This window comes from Pseudochaenichthys georgianus, chromosome 12, assembly GCF_902827115.2.
Source record: "Pseudochaenichthys georgianus chromosome 12, fPseGeo1.2, whole genome shotgun sequence".
NCBI lineage: Eukaryota > Metazoa > Chordata > Actinopteri > Perciformes > Channichthyidae > Pseudochaenichthys > Pseudochaenichthys georgianus.
This window is the reverse complement of record NC_047514.1, coordinates 22,470,732-22,488,765: the sequence shown is the minus strand read 5'-3', so window position 1 is coordinate 22,488,765 and position 18,034 is coordinate 22,470,732. Positions and strand designations below refer to the sequence as shown.

General features: G+C 40.6%; 1 protein-coding gene across 9 annotated transcripts in view; it reads left to right on the top strand.

Moving 5' to 3' along the window:
* Window positions 1-18,034, top strand: part of mast4 (microtubule associated serine/threonine kinase family member 4) — an 86,300-nt gene that overhangs the window by 54,440 nt on the left and 13,826 nt on the right. For 3 of the 9 annotated variants that reach the window (XM_071205036.1, XM_071205043.1, XM_071205042.1), the window contains 10 exons: window positions 9,684-9,772; window positions 11,046-11,115; window positions 11,413-11,433; window positions 11,748-11,826; window positions 13,941-14,098; window positions 14,780-14,855; window positions 14,953-15,162; window positions 15,803-15,904; window positions 16,266-16,398; window positions 17,515-17,773. In XM_071205036.1, coding sequence (XP_071061137.1) covers window positions 9,684-9,772; window positions 11,046-11,115; window positions 11,413-11,433; window positions 11,748-11,826; window positions 13,941-14,098; window positions 14,780-14,855; window positions 14,953-15,162; window positions 15,803-15,904; window positions 16,266-16,398; window positions 17,515-17,773 — 1,197 coding nt within the window. Of the gene's footprint in view, window positions 1-1,612; window positions 2,073-9,683; window positions 9,773-11,045; window positions 11,116-11,412; window positions 11,434-11,747; window positions 11,827-13,940; window positions 14,099-14,779; window positions 14,856-14,952; window positions 15,163-15,802; window positions 15,905-16,265; window positions 16,399-17,514; window positions 17,774-18,034 lie in introns of those variants that run through there. The other 6 variants (XM_071205037.1, XM_071205044.1, XM_071205038.1 and 3 more) reach the window with 5 other exon arrangements.

Here is an 18,034-nt window from a genome sequence, read left to right as displayed (position 1 = left end):
ATCACTAATTAGAGCAGACAGTGATTTAGCAAAATATGATGACCCTTCCCAGGATGTACGAATAATATCAGATTTGTACTTGTGCTAATTAGATTCATTATGGCAGGATAGGGCAGTACAACTGTTAATTTTCTTTTCTCTAATATTAAATACCACTGCATTCTGATATCTTAATCAGAGACAAGTCATGTGACCATAAGAGGACAGTAACCTCAATGTCTCTGCTTATGATGACCTCTGTGTTCATGCTGCTCTGTGCAAGTTTGACTTTGAACCATCTGAACCATCACTGCTAATGTGGAGCACAGAAACAGAACAGAGCCATAATTAGAGTGAGGGCTGTCACACCGGCCTGGAGGAGCCGGGCTGAGCCTCTGAGGAAATGCCCACAAAGACACACGCAGTGAGTTTGTACTGACAAAATGGCCTCTGATAACACTTTATTACACTTCGGAAGAAGCCGCTGTTTTGTGCCCGTCATGGTAGTGTTCCTCTTTTATCCTTTTTTGCTCCTTGTCTCCCTTTCTGAGCTTTTCAGTGGCTTTCAGGCAATGCACTTGGCTTTGGGCTTATCTGCTGCAGCAGGCTGATGGTCCTCCTCAGGCCTGCTGCGTACTTCCTTTGAGAATCTTCTTTTCGCTGTTGGTATCATAACTGACTGCAAATAAGTTACTTGGGAAAGTAACATATCTACCTCACTCATCAATCATGTGACTTCAGAAACCACGCACGCACGCACGCACACACACGCACACGCACACGCACACGCACACACACACACAGAGGCTCTCTTATCACAGCTGAGCCTGGAGTCTGTCTGCAGGACTGGACCTTGCTCTCTCCTGTGGAGAATGGTCACTGCATATTAGTAATCAATGGCTTGGTCCTCAAGTTGGATTTTTTGTTCCCGTAATGGTTCATCTAGTTGAAATGTGTTTTGTCCTAAACCCTGACAGCTGCTTTAGATTTTTGTCTCCACACAATGTTGTCCCCACGGGCTGCTTAGATCAGCTGACTCTAAACCTCACACTGACACGCAGGACTGGAAAGACAAATGTATCACTGAACTGACAAAACACCAGTTGTTTGTGTTATGCATGTGTGTGCATGTGTCGGTACAGCTTCTCCAGTCTTGTTTTCGTTCTTCTGAAAAGTCACATTTCAAGAAAACATCTGTTAATCAATATTTGGGATATATTTGGATATTTTAAACACGGTTTGCACTAAAGACCTGAAGGTTTTCTCAGAAGTCATTTTAGTTTGGCTTCTTATCTGCTGGCCAGAAAACATGAGTCAAGGATCAGAGGTGATGAAGTCAAGGTAAGGCTCCCATCAAATAACTGAGGTAGGGCTGTGGATGCAGCTGAGGGAGGAATGTATGCAGGAGCAGAAGAAATCCATGCAAAAGCAGAGCATTTCCTTTTCAATTAGGTCCAGTTTAATACACTGACCCTCCACACTTTTGGAGGGGTGCCAGCTGCAAGTGCACAGCAGCATCTGCTGATGATGCGGCAGCCGGCCGTCTCACAACCCCCCTGCACAGGATCTGAAGTGGTAGATGCCTGTTACATGATATCAAGCATGTTGAGCAAGGGAGCAGGGTGAGTGTTTGGGATATGGAGCACAGTCGCAGCGAGAAAGGAAAACAACAGTCAGCTGGTGTTAGGTGTCGTATCCCTGCAACAGTGGAGGCTGTCCACACCTGACCTGGATCACACACGGAGTGTTTCAGGATCCTCCCTGGATTACTTTTTATTTGAGGATAGAGGGGGACAAGGTGTCCTCTCTGCGGATGTGTTTATGCCGCAGCTGGCTGCAGATGTGCCTGTGCAGAGGAGGTTTGGTCCTAAGGAGAGCGGATGTAGGAGTACTTGTCAGGACTCTTCTGGGGGTCGCATCCTCCTGAACTCTGAAAGCCGTCGCGTCTCCTCGTCAGGTCATCAGAAGCCTCCTTTACATCTCCCTCTGTGGCATGACTTGGACACAATGTCAGATTCTAGTCTGTGGACGGTTCTGTCCAACTTTAACATGCCAAGTTTCTTCAGTGGAGCCCGCCTGCGCCGGTCCAAGAGGTAACTAGTTTGAAGCGTTGCCGTTTTTCTTTTCAACAATTTGATGCATTTAATGTTTTTTACAGACAGGCTTCTTTGCATATTGCAATCAAATACAGAAATGAGTAAAAAAACATATTTTACTACCAAATAAGTGACTTTACATTTTTACAAAATGTATTTACTCTGAAGGGCAGGTGGGGTGTTTTTCTTATATTTGCAGTATGTAAACGTAGATGTTTAATGCGGCCAACATGAATACAAAGCTGGGTGTTGCCTCCTAGCCCAGGGGTTCCCAAACTTTGCCATGCCAAGGACCCCATATAGCGTTATCCTCTAGCGGGGACCCCCCTGTTGCGTTTTTATTTTTAAATGATGTGTACAAGTGCGTTGCCACTACATTTGGGGCCTTCTGCCTGATCGAAGCTGTCACTCCGCTTTCTTTGCCTGTCATCGTCCCACTGCCCCATCTGAACACACACCCACACAACGAGACCAGTCAAGTCCGTTTGAGATGATGTACTCATCTAAAACTTGGAACATGTCTCTTCATGTGGTCCTACCTTCCAGTGCTTTGCTAAATATTTCCTCAACAAAGTTGTCTTCTGAAATAAATCTGTATGCAAGCAATTATGCGACATTTGCTACATCCGTGCTCCCATCCAGCTGCAGAGCGAAACATTCACGAGCTCTCACTTGCTCTAAAAGCTGAGCAGATTTTCATTCTCAGTAGCAGCAGCTCGATTCTGATTGGCTTGAAGGGCGGTCGTGTGATTCAAAAAAACAAAATATGAAAAGATTGGCATCAAAGGACACACAGATTGATAGATATGCAGTTATTAATAACATCGAAAAAAAAGTTAAAAAAAATGAAACTTTAAAAAAAAAAAAATCCTGTTTCCCTCAAACTTTGAGTAACCCCCCTGGTGCCCCCTGGCGGCCCCCCGGGGGGTCGGGGCCCCCACTTTGAAAAACACTGTCCTAGCCTATTGTGTAACCTAGTGTATTTGCTTTGTGAGACAAATGGTAATTTAATGTTTGTTGCTGAGGCAGTCTCATGTTCCTTACTTCCCTACATGCGATCCCCATTAATTGGATAGTAGAAATGCTGATTATTTTGTATATGTCCTTAACTGATTGTTGTCTGTAGTTTCTGTCCACCACCAAGGATTTGTTCTTTGTGTCAATGCTATGACTCTGGTTTGACTTTTTAACATTGCAGAACTAAAAACCCTTTATTGGTTTATGTGAATCGGAGTGTGTCGCCACTGGTTTATAGCTAAGCCACTTGATCTCAGTTTTCTGTATATGGTTTGGTGATGCCCATAAAACTGATATTTAGCTTTAATCCCTGCCCGACCCATTTTATAGAAAAACAGCTCAACATTAAAATACTGGCTGTTTTTGGACGTCGGTAAGAATTCCAAAACACGCTGTCATATTTAGTGGCAAATTGAAGCCTTGAAAAAGTCTGAGATCACAGCCATGTTTTCTGCTCTGGGTTTGTGAATAAATTGACGATTGATGTTAAGTTGACCATATCATTGATTTCATCAAATGGCTATTTAAAACTGATGGAAGGTTTCATTACAGATGATGACTAGTGGTTCCCTTAACTGAATGAGCTGAAATGGCTGCAACTCTCTCAAGTGCGTCTTATGTTTTGATTACATTGTAACCTGAAGAATGAGGCAGCCAACACCTCCTGTAATTCCTGTACATTGAAATAGCAAAAAGGATTCAGTAAACGATATTCTGCACAAATGTAGGATTCTGAAGAACTGCAACATGTGAAGGCCCCGACACACCTACCCCATTTTGGGAGTCAGAGGCCGTCAGAGGCAGTCGGGCATTCGCGGCGCCCTACTCAGGTTGGGGTGTCCCGCACCGTCGTCACTTTAAGGAGAGTTATCGCCACTCGTCGACTGAAGTCTTTACGGTGTGTCCGTAGGCGGGCCGCGTAGCCGACATCGCGGACGTAAAAGTCGGGACGTAAAAGGTTGGTGTGTAGCGGCCTTAAGACCTTTGCTGCAACCATTGGCCATAATAAGTTAAATATGTAATGCACATTTTGTGAAAGTATAAGCACATCCAACAAAAACCCTAGAGTTGTCAAAGCTTAGTCTCTGAAAAGCGATGTACGTTCTCAGATCTAGGGGAGAAAAGAAAGGCGGCATTGCTTTTACCCAAGCAGCACGTTTTTAAACACTATTAATAGAGCTGTGTGTGTCATGTGTGACTTTGAATTTGGGTTTGTCAGCGAGCAGCAGTGATTTATGTTGCATTGCACTTTTTCAGCTCACCTGACAGCTCTGACAAGGAAGCTAAAGAGGCAGAAGGGAAGAAGATGAATGGTGGCTTTTCGTTGACACGGGTCAGGATCACACGTTCCAAATGTATCTGGATTCAAAGACTGTTATCTATTTTTGCCTCTTCCCGTACCCAAAATAAGAAAGCACTCGTTTTTGACAGATTACTTTGTGATATTGAAGAGCTGCAGTAATGTAGGCCACTAAAGAAGAGAAATGAATGCACTTTTAATAGTCCTCGAGCTGTAAGGTATCTCTTACTTTGGTAAACACCTTTTCATACATTATTCCCAGTTGTTAAAAAAGAGCGATGAAGCTACGCTGTGGAGATTTCACGTGTAACGCAACAATGGTGTGATGAGGTTGAGGGTTTTGCATATCACCGAGTGGTAAACCCTTCTGTGGATCCGTTCCAGGAATCTCACACAACTGCAGAACGACAAACAACACTGGCCTACTTTCTCCCTATCGTCTTCGCCCAGGGCTGCTTTATCCCTCCTTTAAGGCTTCTCTACAACGGCATGCTTTTTCCCCTCACTCAGCCTTTCTGGCCTCAGAGGTACCCGCTCAGCTTAGCATCAAACGTGATACAGATGGCCGGCTTGCCATCGTAACCGGTGACGGTTTGCTTTGTGAAGTAATCCGGAAGCAGTCACTTAACGTCCCCATGAGTGGCACAGGGTCGATTGGGCAGCAGTGTGGCATTCTCTGGGCTTAATCCTCATTGAGAGGGTATAAATAGATCTTGTTAAATCTGATCCTCTTTGCCTTTACCAGATATTATTCACTCCCGTCTCACCACGATAAATGATTCATCGCACGTGTGTCTGCTGGAACTGCTACCCCGCGACCCGACCACAGATAAGCGGGAGAAGATGGATGTCAACAATCTTGATTGCGGGGTTAGAAACCACTCCAGGACACAAGGATGAATGTCATTTCAGTCTAAGTAGGGTTTCCCCACTGAATTCAGGAGATGAATGTATGGGTAACAATGGGATGTCAACAGGACTGAAAGCAGCTTGGGATATGATGCACCTTACTGGGCCTCATGAAAGACATTTTTTTCATCTCTTATTTACTTTGACATTTTTCAAAGTAAAGTGTCTTACCTCAGATTTACCAAGCTCCGTAAACAGGACAAACTCTTTCTAACCACACATTTCTGCTGGATCATTGCCCCCTGCATATGCTGGTGCACATAATAAGATTCATGATAAGCAGCATTAATGCCCCTCAAAAGATATATTTATTTTTTTAAATATTTTATTTCAAATTTTATTTCAAAATTCATTGTTAGCACTCGTTACATTTCAATTGTGCCAAAGAAAAAACTTAGGCTGCGGCCACACGAGGACGAAAACGGCTAAACGCATAGGATTAACGCAAACGCAATCGCAAACAAGCTTCCGTCCACACGCAATAGTCATCTGGATAGTGTCTGTCCACACGAGACCGCTCCGTTTAGCTCCAACCGCTGGAGAAGCTGCAGTACATATGCCCAGCCTGTAGGTGGCGCTGTAACTTCCTCCACAAAAGCAGCGAAGAAGCATGGTTGTCATGGTTGCCCTTCTGTTTATTCTCCGTGGTGGGGGCCGAGGGAACCGGGCAGAGTTTTTCGCCATGCAGTCAACGTGTATTAAAGTTTAAATCTTCCGGACAAAATTATAAAAGTGCCGGTCAAAGGTCTTCTTTGTTATTTATTGAGCTTTAAAACAAATGAATAACGACTCTATATAATATAATAATAAAATACACGGAGCCTCTCTTTTTCCTCCCTCTCTTCGGACAGCGTCAGTGTCTGTCTCATGCAGCATCTGATCCAGTAATGAGTGACCCGGCCGACAGTAAAAATAAACATATTTATAACTAGTTTAGGGAGTTTGAGAGGTAATTAAAATAGCTAAGGGCGATGATCTGACTTGAAGTGTGTGTTTTGCTGCAGCGGGAGGAGCTGCAGGTGAGCAGAGCTGCGTGTCTCCGTCCTGTCAGATTAGACTTCACTCGCGTTTAGGTCCATATCGAGAGAAAGATAAATAATCTGAATTCAGGGTGCAGTTTACTTTGACGCGGGGGTGAGCAGCAGAGGTGGGGAGAGGCGGGGCTATTGCCTCATCATTATCAGAAAATGATCTTATAGGGCGTACACACGGAGCCGTTGGACCCCCCAGAGCGTTGCGTATGCCGTTCTATCCACCTTGGGACCCGTTATCGTTTCCTCAGTCGTTTAGTGCCGTATTCGGTCGTCCTCGTGTGGCCGAACGGTCTATATGGCACTAAACGGTAACGCAAACGACCGTTTTCGTCCTCGTGTGGCCACAGCCTTAGAGTACAAGAAAATTGTTGGATGCAACTATTTATTTTGAAAAGGTGTTTTGCAACATTACATAATACATTATTACTGTCCAGAAAACCGATAATGGTCAATTATATATTTAGAGTCCGCTACAACTGATTCAATCAAAGGCGTATTATGATCAGAATAATATAAAAATAAAATAATTGTTCTAATGTGTTGTACTTTAAATCCTGAAATGACTGACCTCAGCTTGAAGGTCATTGCTTTTTTTGGATATTCAAATACCTGAAATGTGGTCTGTAATGTCGAGCATCATAACATGTTTGCATCCTCTGATTTATAATCGTGAGAGAGAGGACTGAGCCTTGAGGGCCACTAATTGGTTAATACTTCTCAATTGTTTGTCGTCTATTCATCCTCACACTAGACTTTACCATTTGGCTAATTGCTCAACCATTAAGCAGGGGCAAGTACTCTCTCTCTGTCCGCTGACATTTCTGGTATCATAGTCCAAACGATGCATCACATTTGTGGGAAATTGCCCGTAGGTCATCAACACCAACATGGGCACAACATTGATCTATAGGCCTCTTTTGTATCAGATTTTCAAGGGCAAAATGTGAGGGAGAATTAGTAAAGAGCATTGTCTTCTATGCTTTACATCTAGCTAGTGAGCAGGGGTAGGAGAAGAACTCAGATTTCAAGATGTACAAGATTGTAGGAATCCTCTGTTAGAAGTAAAAGTCCTGCAATCAAAAGTATTTGCATCAAAATATACTTAAAGTACCAAAAGCACTCATTATGCAGATTGGCCCATTTCAGAATAATATATATGATGTGTTTGTATTATGATTACTGATGCATTCATGTGTTTATCAAAGCTGGCAAAGGTGCAGCTAGTTTGAATGACTTTAATTATTGATTATATTTCACATCATTAATCCAGATCTGTAAATTAAGGTACAACATACGATTCCCCTCTTAATTGAAATGGAGTAAAAGTACAAAGTAGCATAAATGGAAATACTCAAGTAAAGTACAAGTATCTCAAAATGGTGCTTGAGTAAATCCACTTAGTGACTTCCCACCTCTGCTGGTCAGTAAGATTACATAGCATCTAAAGGGTAAGACCGGTGCAACACTTGAAGTATACAGAACACCCTGTAGCGTGCCTTGAAAAATCACCCAAGCAAGAACCAAAGGGTTAACACTTGCTGCAGTAAAATCAAGACACACACACATCAAATAAGTATAGAGAATGCATGTGTTTCATGTGGTGTTTGTATTATGCAAAGGATGGAAGCAGCATTATTGAATAACATCTTAAAAATGCAGTTAGAAATGGTTCAGTTCTCTGAGGAGGTTATGTAACAGGATGTCATTGAGTCTCTGACCTTGAAGTGAATTCATGTTCTCCAGGCACGATGCAGCGTTTCCACGCACAGCCTCTAATTTGAAAATATAAACCCAAGACTTATCAGTGGATTGAACACTGGAAGCTGTTTCTTACTTTGAAATAGTTCATTTGTCCTCTCAAGGTTAAAAACTGGGCTACATTTATGAGTCACGTGTTGTTGATCCGATGTGCCCTCGTGAGTCACAGTCATGTATTAACATGATCAACACAACTAAAAGCATGATCATCAGATCAAGGGGTGAAACCCACCGCCGCCGCTGCTGCGTCTGTAAAGCCGTCGTGTCCTTGGGCAAGACACTTCACCTGAACTTGCTCCCGTGGGTATTGTCCACAGTGACCATTGAATGTATACAAATATGTGTAATGTGTATCTGTAAAGCGATTTGAGCATCTGGAAAAGCGCTATAATAAATGTCAGGAATTATTATTATTATTAAATGCTGCACAAAGAAACCTTTTTGGTGACTGAAGGAGGATGTTTGGTTTCTTGTTTTCATGGCACTGTTTGTACCAATATTAACTCTTAACATCAGGACTGTAAACACACCCTCGATATATATATATATTAGAGGCTCTGTTTCGGTATTGTGATTCAGTCAGAAATACATGTAACCGAGAGTTTGGAATTAGTTCTGTAAGTGGATGTGTATTATCATATACTGTATATATAAAGGGTATAATTAGCTACTAGGAGTGACATCGTATTCACAATAATGAGACTCTTTAGAAACATTCTTTTTTGTAAAACTATTAGTCAATATAGAAGCACGTTGATGTTCACACATGTGTTGAACGATATTTATGGAAGCAACAACCAACAGAATATCAATGCGAGGGGGACCCAAGTTCCCATCAGCAGAAACACGTGGGTTTGCTATCCTGGCTCCAAGATGGTGGAATGAGCTCCCCATTGCCATCAGGACAGCAGATAGCTTACACACCTTCCGGCGCAGACTGAAAACTCATCTCTTTCGACTCCACTTCGAGCGATATAATTACTAACAAAGCACTTATATACTAATAAAGGACTGGCTTACCTAAAGCCAGTTGAGCAGCACTTGAAATGTTTTTGCTCTATGAAACCTGATGTACTTATATGATTCTGTTTTCTTCAAGTTTGTTGGTCGAACGCACTTATTGTAAGTCGCTTTGGATAAAAGCGTCAGCTAAATGCAATGTGATGTAATCAATGTAATCAATGTATAAAATGTAACCACTACTAATATTTGTTTGTTGACATTTTACTCAACCATTGAATTGGTACATTTATCGGACTCTTTTTACATCTTGCATTTTGAAATAAAATAAACTTTTTAAATGTTTTACAGGATACAAAATCCTTTTTTTGTTTTTCTAACACCTGACAAGAACAATGCCATGACAGAGGTTGACCTATACACAATACAAAACCCCCAAAAATAGCACCAAACCAAAGAAAAGAGGAACAAATACAAATACCAAGGGGCATGCAGTATATTGTAACATATTCAAACACAACGTAGTTAAACATATGAGCTGACATTTGGCCTGCTCTTAATAAGGGAATATGTGAAAAGGTCCTTTTTGTGTCCAGTGTCCTGCCTAACGTTTAACTCTGTGGTTCACAGCTGCAGAACGAGCAACAGAAAAAGCCTGATAGGAAGCGGGCAGTCTACAGGTTTACCCCGACCTCACTCGCCTCTCTCGTCTCTAACGGGTAAGTGTACAGTACATGCCAACATCACAAATGTGTAATGCAAAATACCAGAAAATGCAAGTAGAAGTATATTCCTGCTGCGATTCCCTTTTAATAGCTTTAAACCAGTGGCAGCACTGTTAGGCACAGTCATACAGTAATGATATGATCAGATGGAAAATCACAGGTAGTGTCCACACTCTTTACTGTTGACTGATTCTAAAAGAGGCTTGTGAAAGTGAACAGTTGTTATATAAGCTAACCTCTTTCAGTGTAAATGAACCTGGCTCAGGTCATTGCTGTGGTGTTGGGGCAGTTTTAAAGCGGACAGTAGCCGGTTGAAGGGCAGAGTTGTGCTGGCTGAGGAAGTGGTGGCCTGCTCAGAGGAAATGCACGGGAGCGGAGGGGGGGCACGTTTACCACAGGGCGTTTCATTTCCGGGCTTTGGTCAGCAAAGATAGACCCTCAACTCACAGAGTTTGGTCTGTCCTTCTACTTAACCAAGTCTTAGAGATGGACTCAGAAAGCCACAATGTTCTTCTTGCTGATGAATGTGTTCAGCGCTGGGACGACCTAACTCTGTGGCTCAGTCGTAATATTGGTGCCAAAGGTAAGAAAAACTTCCTTTTTAGTTCCATTTCCAGCCGGAATAAAAAGCGAGTCCACTGTAGAATACACGGATGACGCACCATAAGAAAGTTTCTAAACAGACTGGATGTTATTCTTCTGCTCTCTCACAGATCAAGCCTTCGGTAATGATCATGAATCATTACACGACATTACCTTGAACCATATTTCCTGTTATTCCTCACGGACAATGTTGTCACAGTCAGTACATAATATGTCTCTTCAGGTGCAGGCCAATACGAAAGGAAGAGTTTATCATCTGTAATTGGCTGTGATTAAGATTACAGTAGAATAAAAAAGGTCATGTTAATCACTAACACGATTCAGTGGGGCTATCATTGTCCGCCAGTATGGATAATGGCTGATCAGTGCAAGACCATAAGGTTTGTTCTTAGATTAACTGCTAATTGGTGCTTTTGAAGAAGTCCCTACTAGTACATATTTCTATTAACAATGTTACATTACAAATCATTATAGATAACATATTATGTCTGTTACAAAACATGCTTCTTTTATTTAAGGAATAACCAACATATGCCCCTTGTTCATTCAGTTCAGACGCGATGTACTGTACGTGCTTTTGCACATTTCACAATCAACTGCAGCAATTCGCCTTTTCTGTAATTGACCTTTTAAACGTTTGTTTCATCTTGTGTTTTTCTTATAGGAACAAGCCCACAAGACAGTCCGAGAAATTTCTCTCCTAGTGCCTCGGCCCATTTCTCCTTTGCACGAAGGTAATGATAACCATTGATATTCACTGATTTGCAGCTGGACTTCAGCCAGGAGAGACCAGAGGGGCACTTGTTGGATGCAGTTCATCAAAATAAAAACAATGTGCTTCGAGTCGTAGCTATTCAACTGTAAACACTGAAATATATATATTCCCTGCCAGCCCAAGTGTAAATGTATACAGTAGCTTCTTGAGTCAATGTCTGCTTTAAAAATAGCATCAATAATTATGTTATTTATTTATTTTTACTTTGAACTCAACACGATATCATGTAATTGTGTTTCTTTATTAAAACCCACAGTCATTGCCACAGAGCAGACAGGTAACATTTTATTTTAGGTTTTCATTTGAGCTTGAATTTTCATTACATCTCATTTGCACAAAGTTGACTTTATAATCCGACCCCCTTCATTAGTTTGCCATGCAGTACGTGTTGTGTAAATCAAATCATCTGAAAAAAGCGAAAAACAGGTTACCATTCATCGATGACCACATATTCATTAAGATTGGAGAAGTTCATTTACAAGTTTTTAATACAAACATGTAAATAATTCATAGCTTCATCGTGCTTTGTTCCTTATGGATTCAGCGGGAGACTCTGAGGTGTGATGTTCTGTCTCTGCTGTTGTGTAACAGGACTGATGGTCGCCGCTGGTCGCTGGCCTCCCTTCCCTCCTCTGGATATGGAACCAACACGCCCAGCTCCACCGTCTCTGTAAGCATCATTCACTCTCCCAGGGTGACTCGTGTGGCATCAAAACATATCACAGGTCAATTGAACTAATCTGAAGAAAACAAATGAAAGAAATCAACATAACTGAGTAATTAAAAGCAGCACGGAATATTTTAAGGAAACAATATCGTGATTATTTGCTATTCTATAAGCTATATTTGTTCTCCTCTTAGTCATAAACAAGGTATGACTGTAGCAAGTACAATTCATAGATATATATATATATATATATATGTAAAGTTTCTACATAATTAGAGTCAAATACAAATATTGCTGTCGCTTTGTAAAATGTTGCCAGGGTAATTTTTATGTTGTTATAACGCAGCCAGTAAGAGAAAGGTTAACCTGCTAGTGTTGCACCCCAAATGATTCATCCTGAGGTACATTGTTTGCAGCAGTTGCAAAACAACGTAGGAAATAGTGCATATATAAACTGTAAGCAAGCATTCCAAAATATGCACAAGATAAAAAACAGATGATGATGATGATAAAAGATTCGGACAATTCTGCATCTCTGTTCACCTTCCATTTGTCATTGACTTTTTCTCTTACGTTTTTTAATTCGAATCACCTAGTATTGATATTACAGTTTGATTGACAGATCGTTCTATTAAGTGACCCACAAATAGCAAATTAAATAACAAACAATTCATAATGCAAAAACATGATAGGAAGTTGGTCAAGTAGACATCTGTCAGCATGCAGAACAAAGTTAAAGTTACTTTAATGTGGAGTACAGTATTTGTCACGATGGCTCTATTGACCCTTCATGAACCTGGCTCACAATTCTTTGTGAGTAAACATTCTCTATGAGAGGCACATATTTGTTCTGGAGTAAACATGACTTTGACAAGAACGCCACACACACACACACACACACACACACACACACACACACACACACACACACACACACACACACACACACACACACACACACACACACACACACACACACACACACACACACACACACACACACACACACACACACACACACACACACACACACACACACACACACACACACACACACACACACACACACACACACACACACACACACACACACACACACACACACACACACACACACACACACACACACACACACACACACACACACACACACACACACACACACACACACACACACACACACACACACACACACACACACACACACACACACACACACACACACACACACACACACACACACACACACACACACACACACACACACACACACACACACACACACACACACACACACACACACACACACACACACACACACACACACACAAAATACAATACAGTCCAAGTAAACACAGACTAACAGGATTACAAAGTATCATGAGGATTGTGTTTTTGTTTTGTGTGACATTTGGTCATCTGGTACATTTCCTGCTATTCACAGCATCTATCGAAAGGAAGCATGTCCTTGTTTCTCTGAGTCGATTCATACTAGAAACAGTAAACGTCTTTAGCATGTGCTAACGGTCAAGCTCATTCTTCAGTTATTCACGACAACAGTTCGTGAACGTATTTATTATTTGATCATTTGTGTGTGTCCACTGTAAGAGCTGTATCAATGTCCCATGTACATGTTGTGTGCTTTAGTGGAATGGTTAATCATTTGGGAAATACGCTTATTTGTTTTCTTGCTAAGAGTTACAGGAAAATATTGCACTGGCCTTGTCTCCAGCATGTTCTACGGCCAGGAGACGGTTAGCTTAATTTAGCATTAGCAAGTCTGGAAACACTGGGAAACAAGGTTGGAAAAAATGCATTACATCTAAATATCACTTATTAACACGTTACGTTGTTAGTTATTCTTTACAAAAACTTAAATGTAAAATGAACCTCTTCTGGGCAGCGCTAGGCTAGTTGTTTCCCTCTGCTTCTAGTCATTATGCTATTTGACTCTCAAAAAAAGCATAATTCCCAAAATGTGAAACTGTTCCGTAAAATGTACAGAAAATTGGCAAAATGCATGATTTTTCTTTTATGGTATTTTTTTCATCCACAAAAAAAATGCCGTCTTCTTTTTTTTTCTTTTCATTTTGAATTTAAATGTGTTTCATTTCCAGTCATCCTGTTCATCACAGGAGAAGCTGCACCAACTGCCCTTCCAGCCTACGCCTGATGAACTGCACTTCCTCTCTAAGCATTTCTGCACAGAGAGCATCTCTGGGGATGAGTGCCGCAGAGCCTCGGCTCAGATGCGACCGCGATCACGCAGTCTCAGGTATTTGTCCTCTCTGCAAATATACGTTATCCTAACGTGCAAGTGCGTACCATTGGTGCCACTCAAATACTAATTTATTTTAAATAAAGTTTTATCTTTATTTGGTTTGTGACTCGAATCCACTTTAAGATCAATATTTTTTAATACAGTTCAACAGTTTCCTTTACATATATATATTGTTGTGCTTGTTTTATTTACGTTGGTTGTTTTGATATATGATTTGATTTTATATATATAAAAAATCAAATGACAAAACAAAATAAAGTTGTAATAGCACTGAAAAAAACCAACGTAAAAATAAAACAAGCATATCAATATTAAACTACATATCGGTTAATATAAATAAGTCCCACATATTATTTCCAATATAGATATCATATATATTATTAAAATCTAAACCACAGACTTCATATTAGTGTATTATATATTGTTGTATTGGAGTACTATCAATTATATAGTACAATTAATAGATTGGTATCAAATGCAGTACAGTCCCTTCCTAAGTATATGATTCTAATCTTGAGTGATACATCTTATGTTCCCAAATGATCTCCATTAGCGCTGCCCATATTTCTTTAAGAAAATAAACATATAATCTTAGCATATGTGTATTTTTGTCTATTGTATAAATACTTTGTCAACAATTCAAATGCACTGATTTGTGTCCAATTTGTTTTTCAGCCCTGGAAGATCTCCTTCATGCTACGACCATGAGATTATCATGATGAACCACGTCTACAAGGAGCGATTTCCCCGAGTGAGAGCTCCCAATATGTTCACTCCAGCTGTCAGCCATGTCTGGCCATTAATTATGTTAAGCATTGACAAACTGACACCTTCCCTTCTTCCCTCAGGCCACCGCTCAGATGGAGGAAAGGATTCAAGACATCATCCGAAGCAACTCTCCGGAGAGCGTCCTCCCTTTGGCAGATGGTGTGCTCGGCTTTGCCCACCACCAGATTATTGAGCTGGCCCGTGACTGTCTGGAGAAGAGCCGGCAAGGACTCATCACCTCCAGCTACTTCTGCGAGCTCACTGACAAGCTGGAGAGGCTGGTTCAGGAGGTGAGCGCGTCTCCAGGAATGATCTACTATTTCAATGAGAGACATAAAACAGTATTCACATGTAGAGCCCCATTTTGTGTTTTCGATGTATTATATTGCATTTGAATTACGGAGCTAAAGTATTCGTGAATTCGAAAAATTATTATCTGATTTTTTTCACTTCAAGATGGAATTTTTTTTAGTAGTTTGACCATAAAATGTTTTTGAACTTATTTCTTATGTTGCAAGTAGCCAACATGTCAATGTGTCCATGCTCTTCTTTTCCTTTTTTTTATGAAAGAAAAATAAAGATTCAAGATAAAAATATATATATTAAAAATATATATATTTTACATCTTTGAACAGTGAATTTCAGCATTTCATATCATGTCTAGGTACCATCTTTGTTTAGGTGAAGAAAAATAGTACGAAACTGATGAGAATCTTTATTTCTATCGTGCAACAGAAAGCATTCTGTTTCTCATTCAGATGTTTAAATGAGTCGTTAGGGTTTCCAGAAAGTACAACCTCTGTTTAGAAACATGATGGTTATGCGTTACAGGCACACATTGTCATAAATACAAACCATGTTGCGTTTTTGATGTACCTGACTTTTACTCGCTTACAATAACATGTGGAAATCCTGTATCTTTCTGTGCAGTCAACAGAGAGATCGGAGAGTGACGAGGTAAACTTCATCAAAGAGCTGGTGAAGAAGATCCTCATCATCATAGCCCGACCTGCTCGACTGCTGGAATGTCTGGTAGGTTAAATATCACAGCCTCTGATCTGTTTGTTTACCCCTGTATTTATATAAAACATTTCCACTTGATTTTTAAATATATTTCTTATTTTTGTGTTGCTGGTTCAGACAACAGAGACAACATTTTGTAGTATTTCTTTCTTTTTATATGTGTGACTCAAGCAGTAGGTAAGTCTGACAGTATCAAAGCAGTGTATTTATCTACTTTTAGCAGAGTTGACACATGCCACTTTTTACTACACACTGCAACTTAAAAATACATCTGAGTGTCTGATACAGAAAAGTCCTACAAGTGTAAGTAATTCAAACACACTTCTGAAACCTTATTCATATACTAAATCATGCTGCTGTGTGTCTGCAGGAATTTGACCCGGAGGAATTTTACCACCTTTTGGAGGCTGCTGAAGGGCACGCCAAGGAGGGCCAGGGCATCAAAACAGACATTCCACGGTACATCATCAGCCAGCTGGGACTCACAAGAGATCCTCTGGAAGGTAAAGGAAGTTTATCATCATCAACATCAGCGATATTAAAATACAAACTATGACACCAGGAAATACAAGGTTTAAACAGAATGAATAGATGTGCTTAAAAAAAAACATTCAAATGATTATTATGAACTATGATGTTATGGTTAGAGCTTCAAGCTATTTGGGACAGCCTTACTACACATATCTTTCCTTGGTTCACTAGACAGTCAAACGACCGAACAGCATGAAATGTAAAGTATTCGAATAATATATAACATTTCCACTATTACGTTGGCAGTTTGCAGGGATTTAGGGTATCTAGATAATTTTGTATGGTTTACTTATATAATGCCATCAAAGTGTCACAGTCGTTGCGGTAAATGTGAATACACAGTAACTGGTGAAGCTGTGAAGGAATGAAAGAACCGAAAGACAAAGATACTCTTGACTAATGTCCTGTCCTGAACAGACCGTCTTTCTAATGACCCTCTGTCCCTCCAGATTCAGCAACAAACCACATTCATTATGACTAATTAGAAAGGAATGGCCTCCCCACAGACCTAACACAGATCCACACAGGCTGCCTCATCAGCCCATCTCTCCTCTCATTTCCCACGAGTGTCTCTTGTGTTGCGTTTGCCCCATGCCTTATGTGCCTCAAGCAGACTTACAAGGGAGGACAGATGTTAAATAGCAGCGGAAATGTGTTTACAGGCTCTCTGGGGGCAGGACAAACACCCCCCTGTGAGAGTGCACACATGGACTGTGGCATGATTGCAAAATAACACAGAGAAAACAACTAAAAGATGCAAGGTGGTTGATAATGAGCAGTTGTTCTGGAGTAGTGATTTTCAAAATGGGTGTTCGACATGTGTTTGTGTTGCCAAATCTAATTTCCGCCCCATTTATTCTCAATTCAGATTATCTTGGAGTCAGCACCTCACACCTAATAGGTCGATAAAAGCTGCTGTTATGTTGTTTTGTTTAAAAGTCCTGATTTCTCAGCATTTAACTTTGTTTTCAAAACTGCACTGCAGAACCTGTTCATCTTGTAGGCCTCACATGCAGTTTTAGATTTATAATCCACTAGCAACACTTTATACATTTAAACTGCTTCTTCTTTCTTTCTTTGTTTTGTAGAAATAGCTCAGCTGACCAGCTGTGACAGCGGGATTGCAGAAACACCAGAAACAGACGATTCTGTAAGCACTTTTTCCCTTTTGCTCTCCTCCGTCTTTACTGCGTCCACAAATACAGATTTGATCTGTTTGAGTTGTTCTAGTATTTGTCTCTCTTCTCGCCCTCAGTCTCAGAGCCTCAGCACAGCCCTGCGGTGTCGGCGTAAACCCTGTGAACTCGACTTTGAGATGAAAAAACTCATCAGCAATGGTGCCTATGGGTAAGGACGTCTTATTCCAAATCTGATCTGATCTATTTATAGATGCATCACCAACAATTTCATTTTCTTTTTGTTATATTAGATTTATTCCCCAGTCTAGGAAATAGTTTTGTCACAGCAGCATGTAAACAAGGCATTGCACACAACATTAAAATAAACATAAACAATAAAAAAAAATATATATATACTGTATGCATAATGTATCTATATTGAATACAGAATATAAATATACATAATAAGTTTGTATAGACTATAACAGAC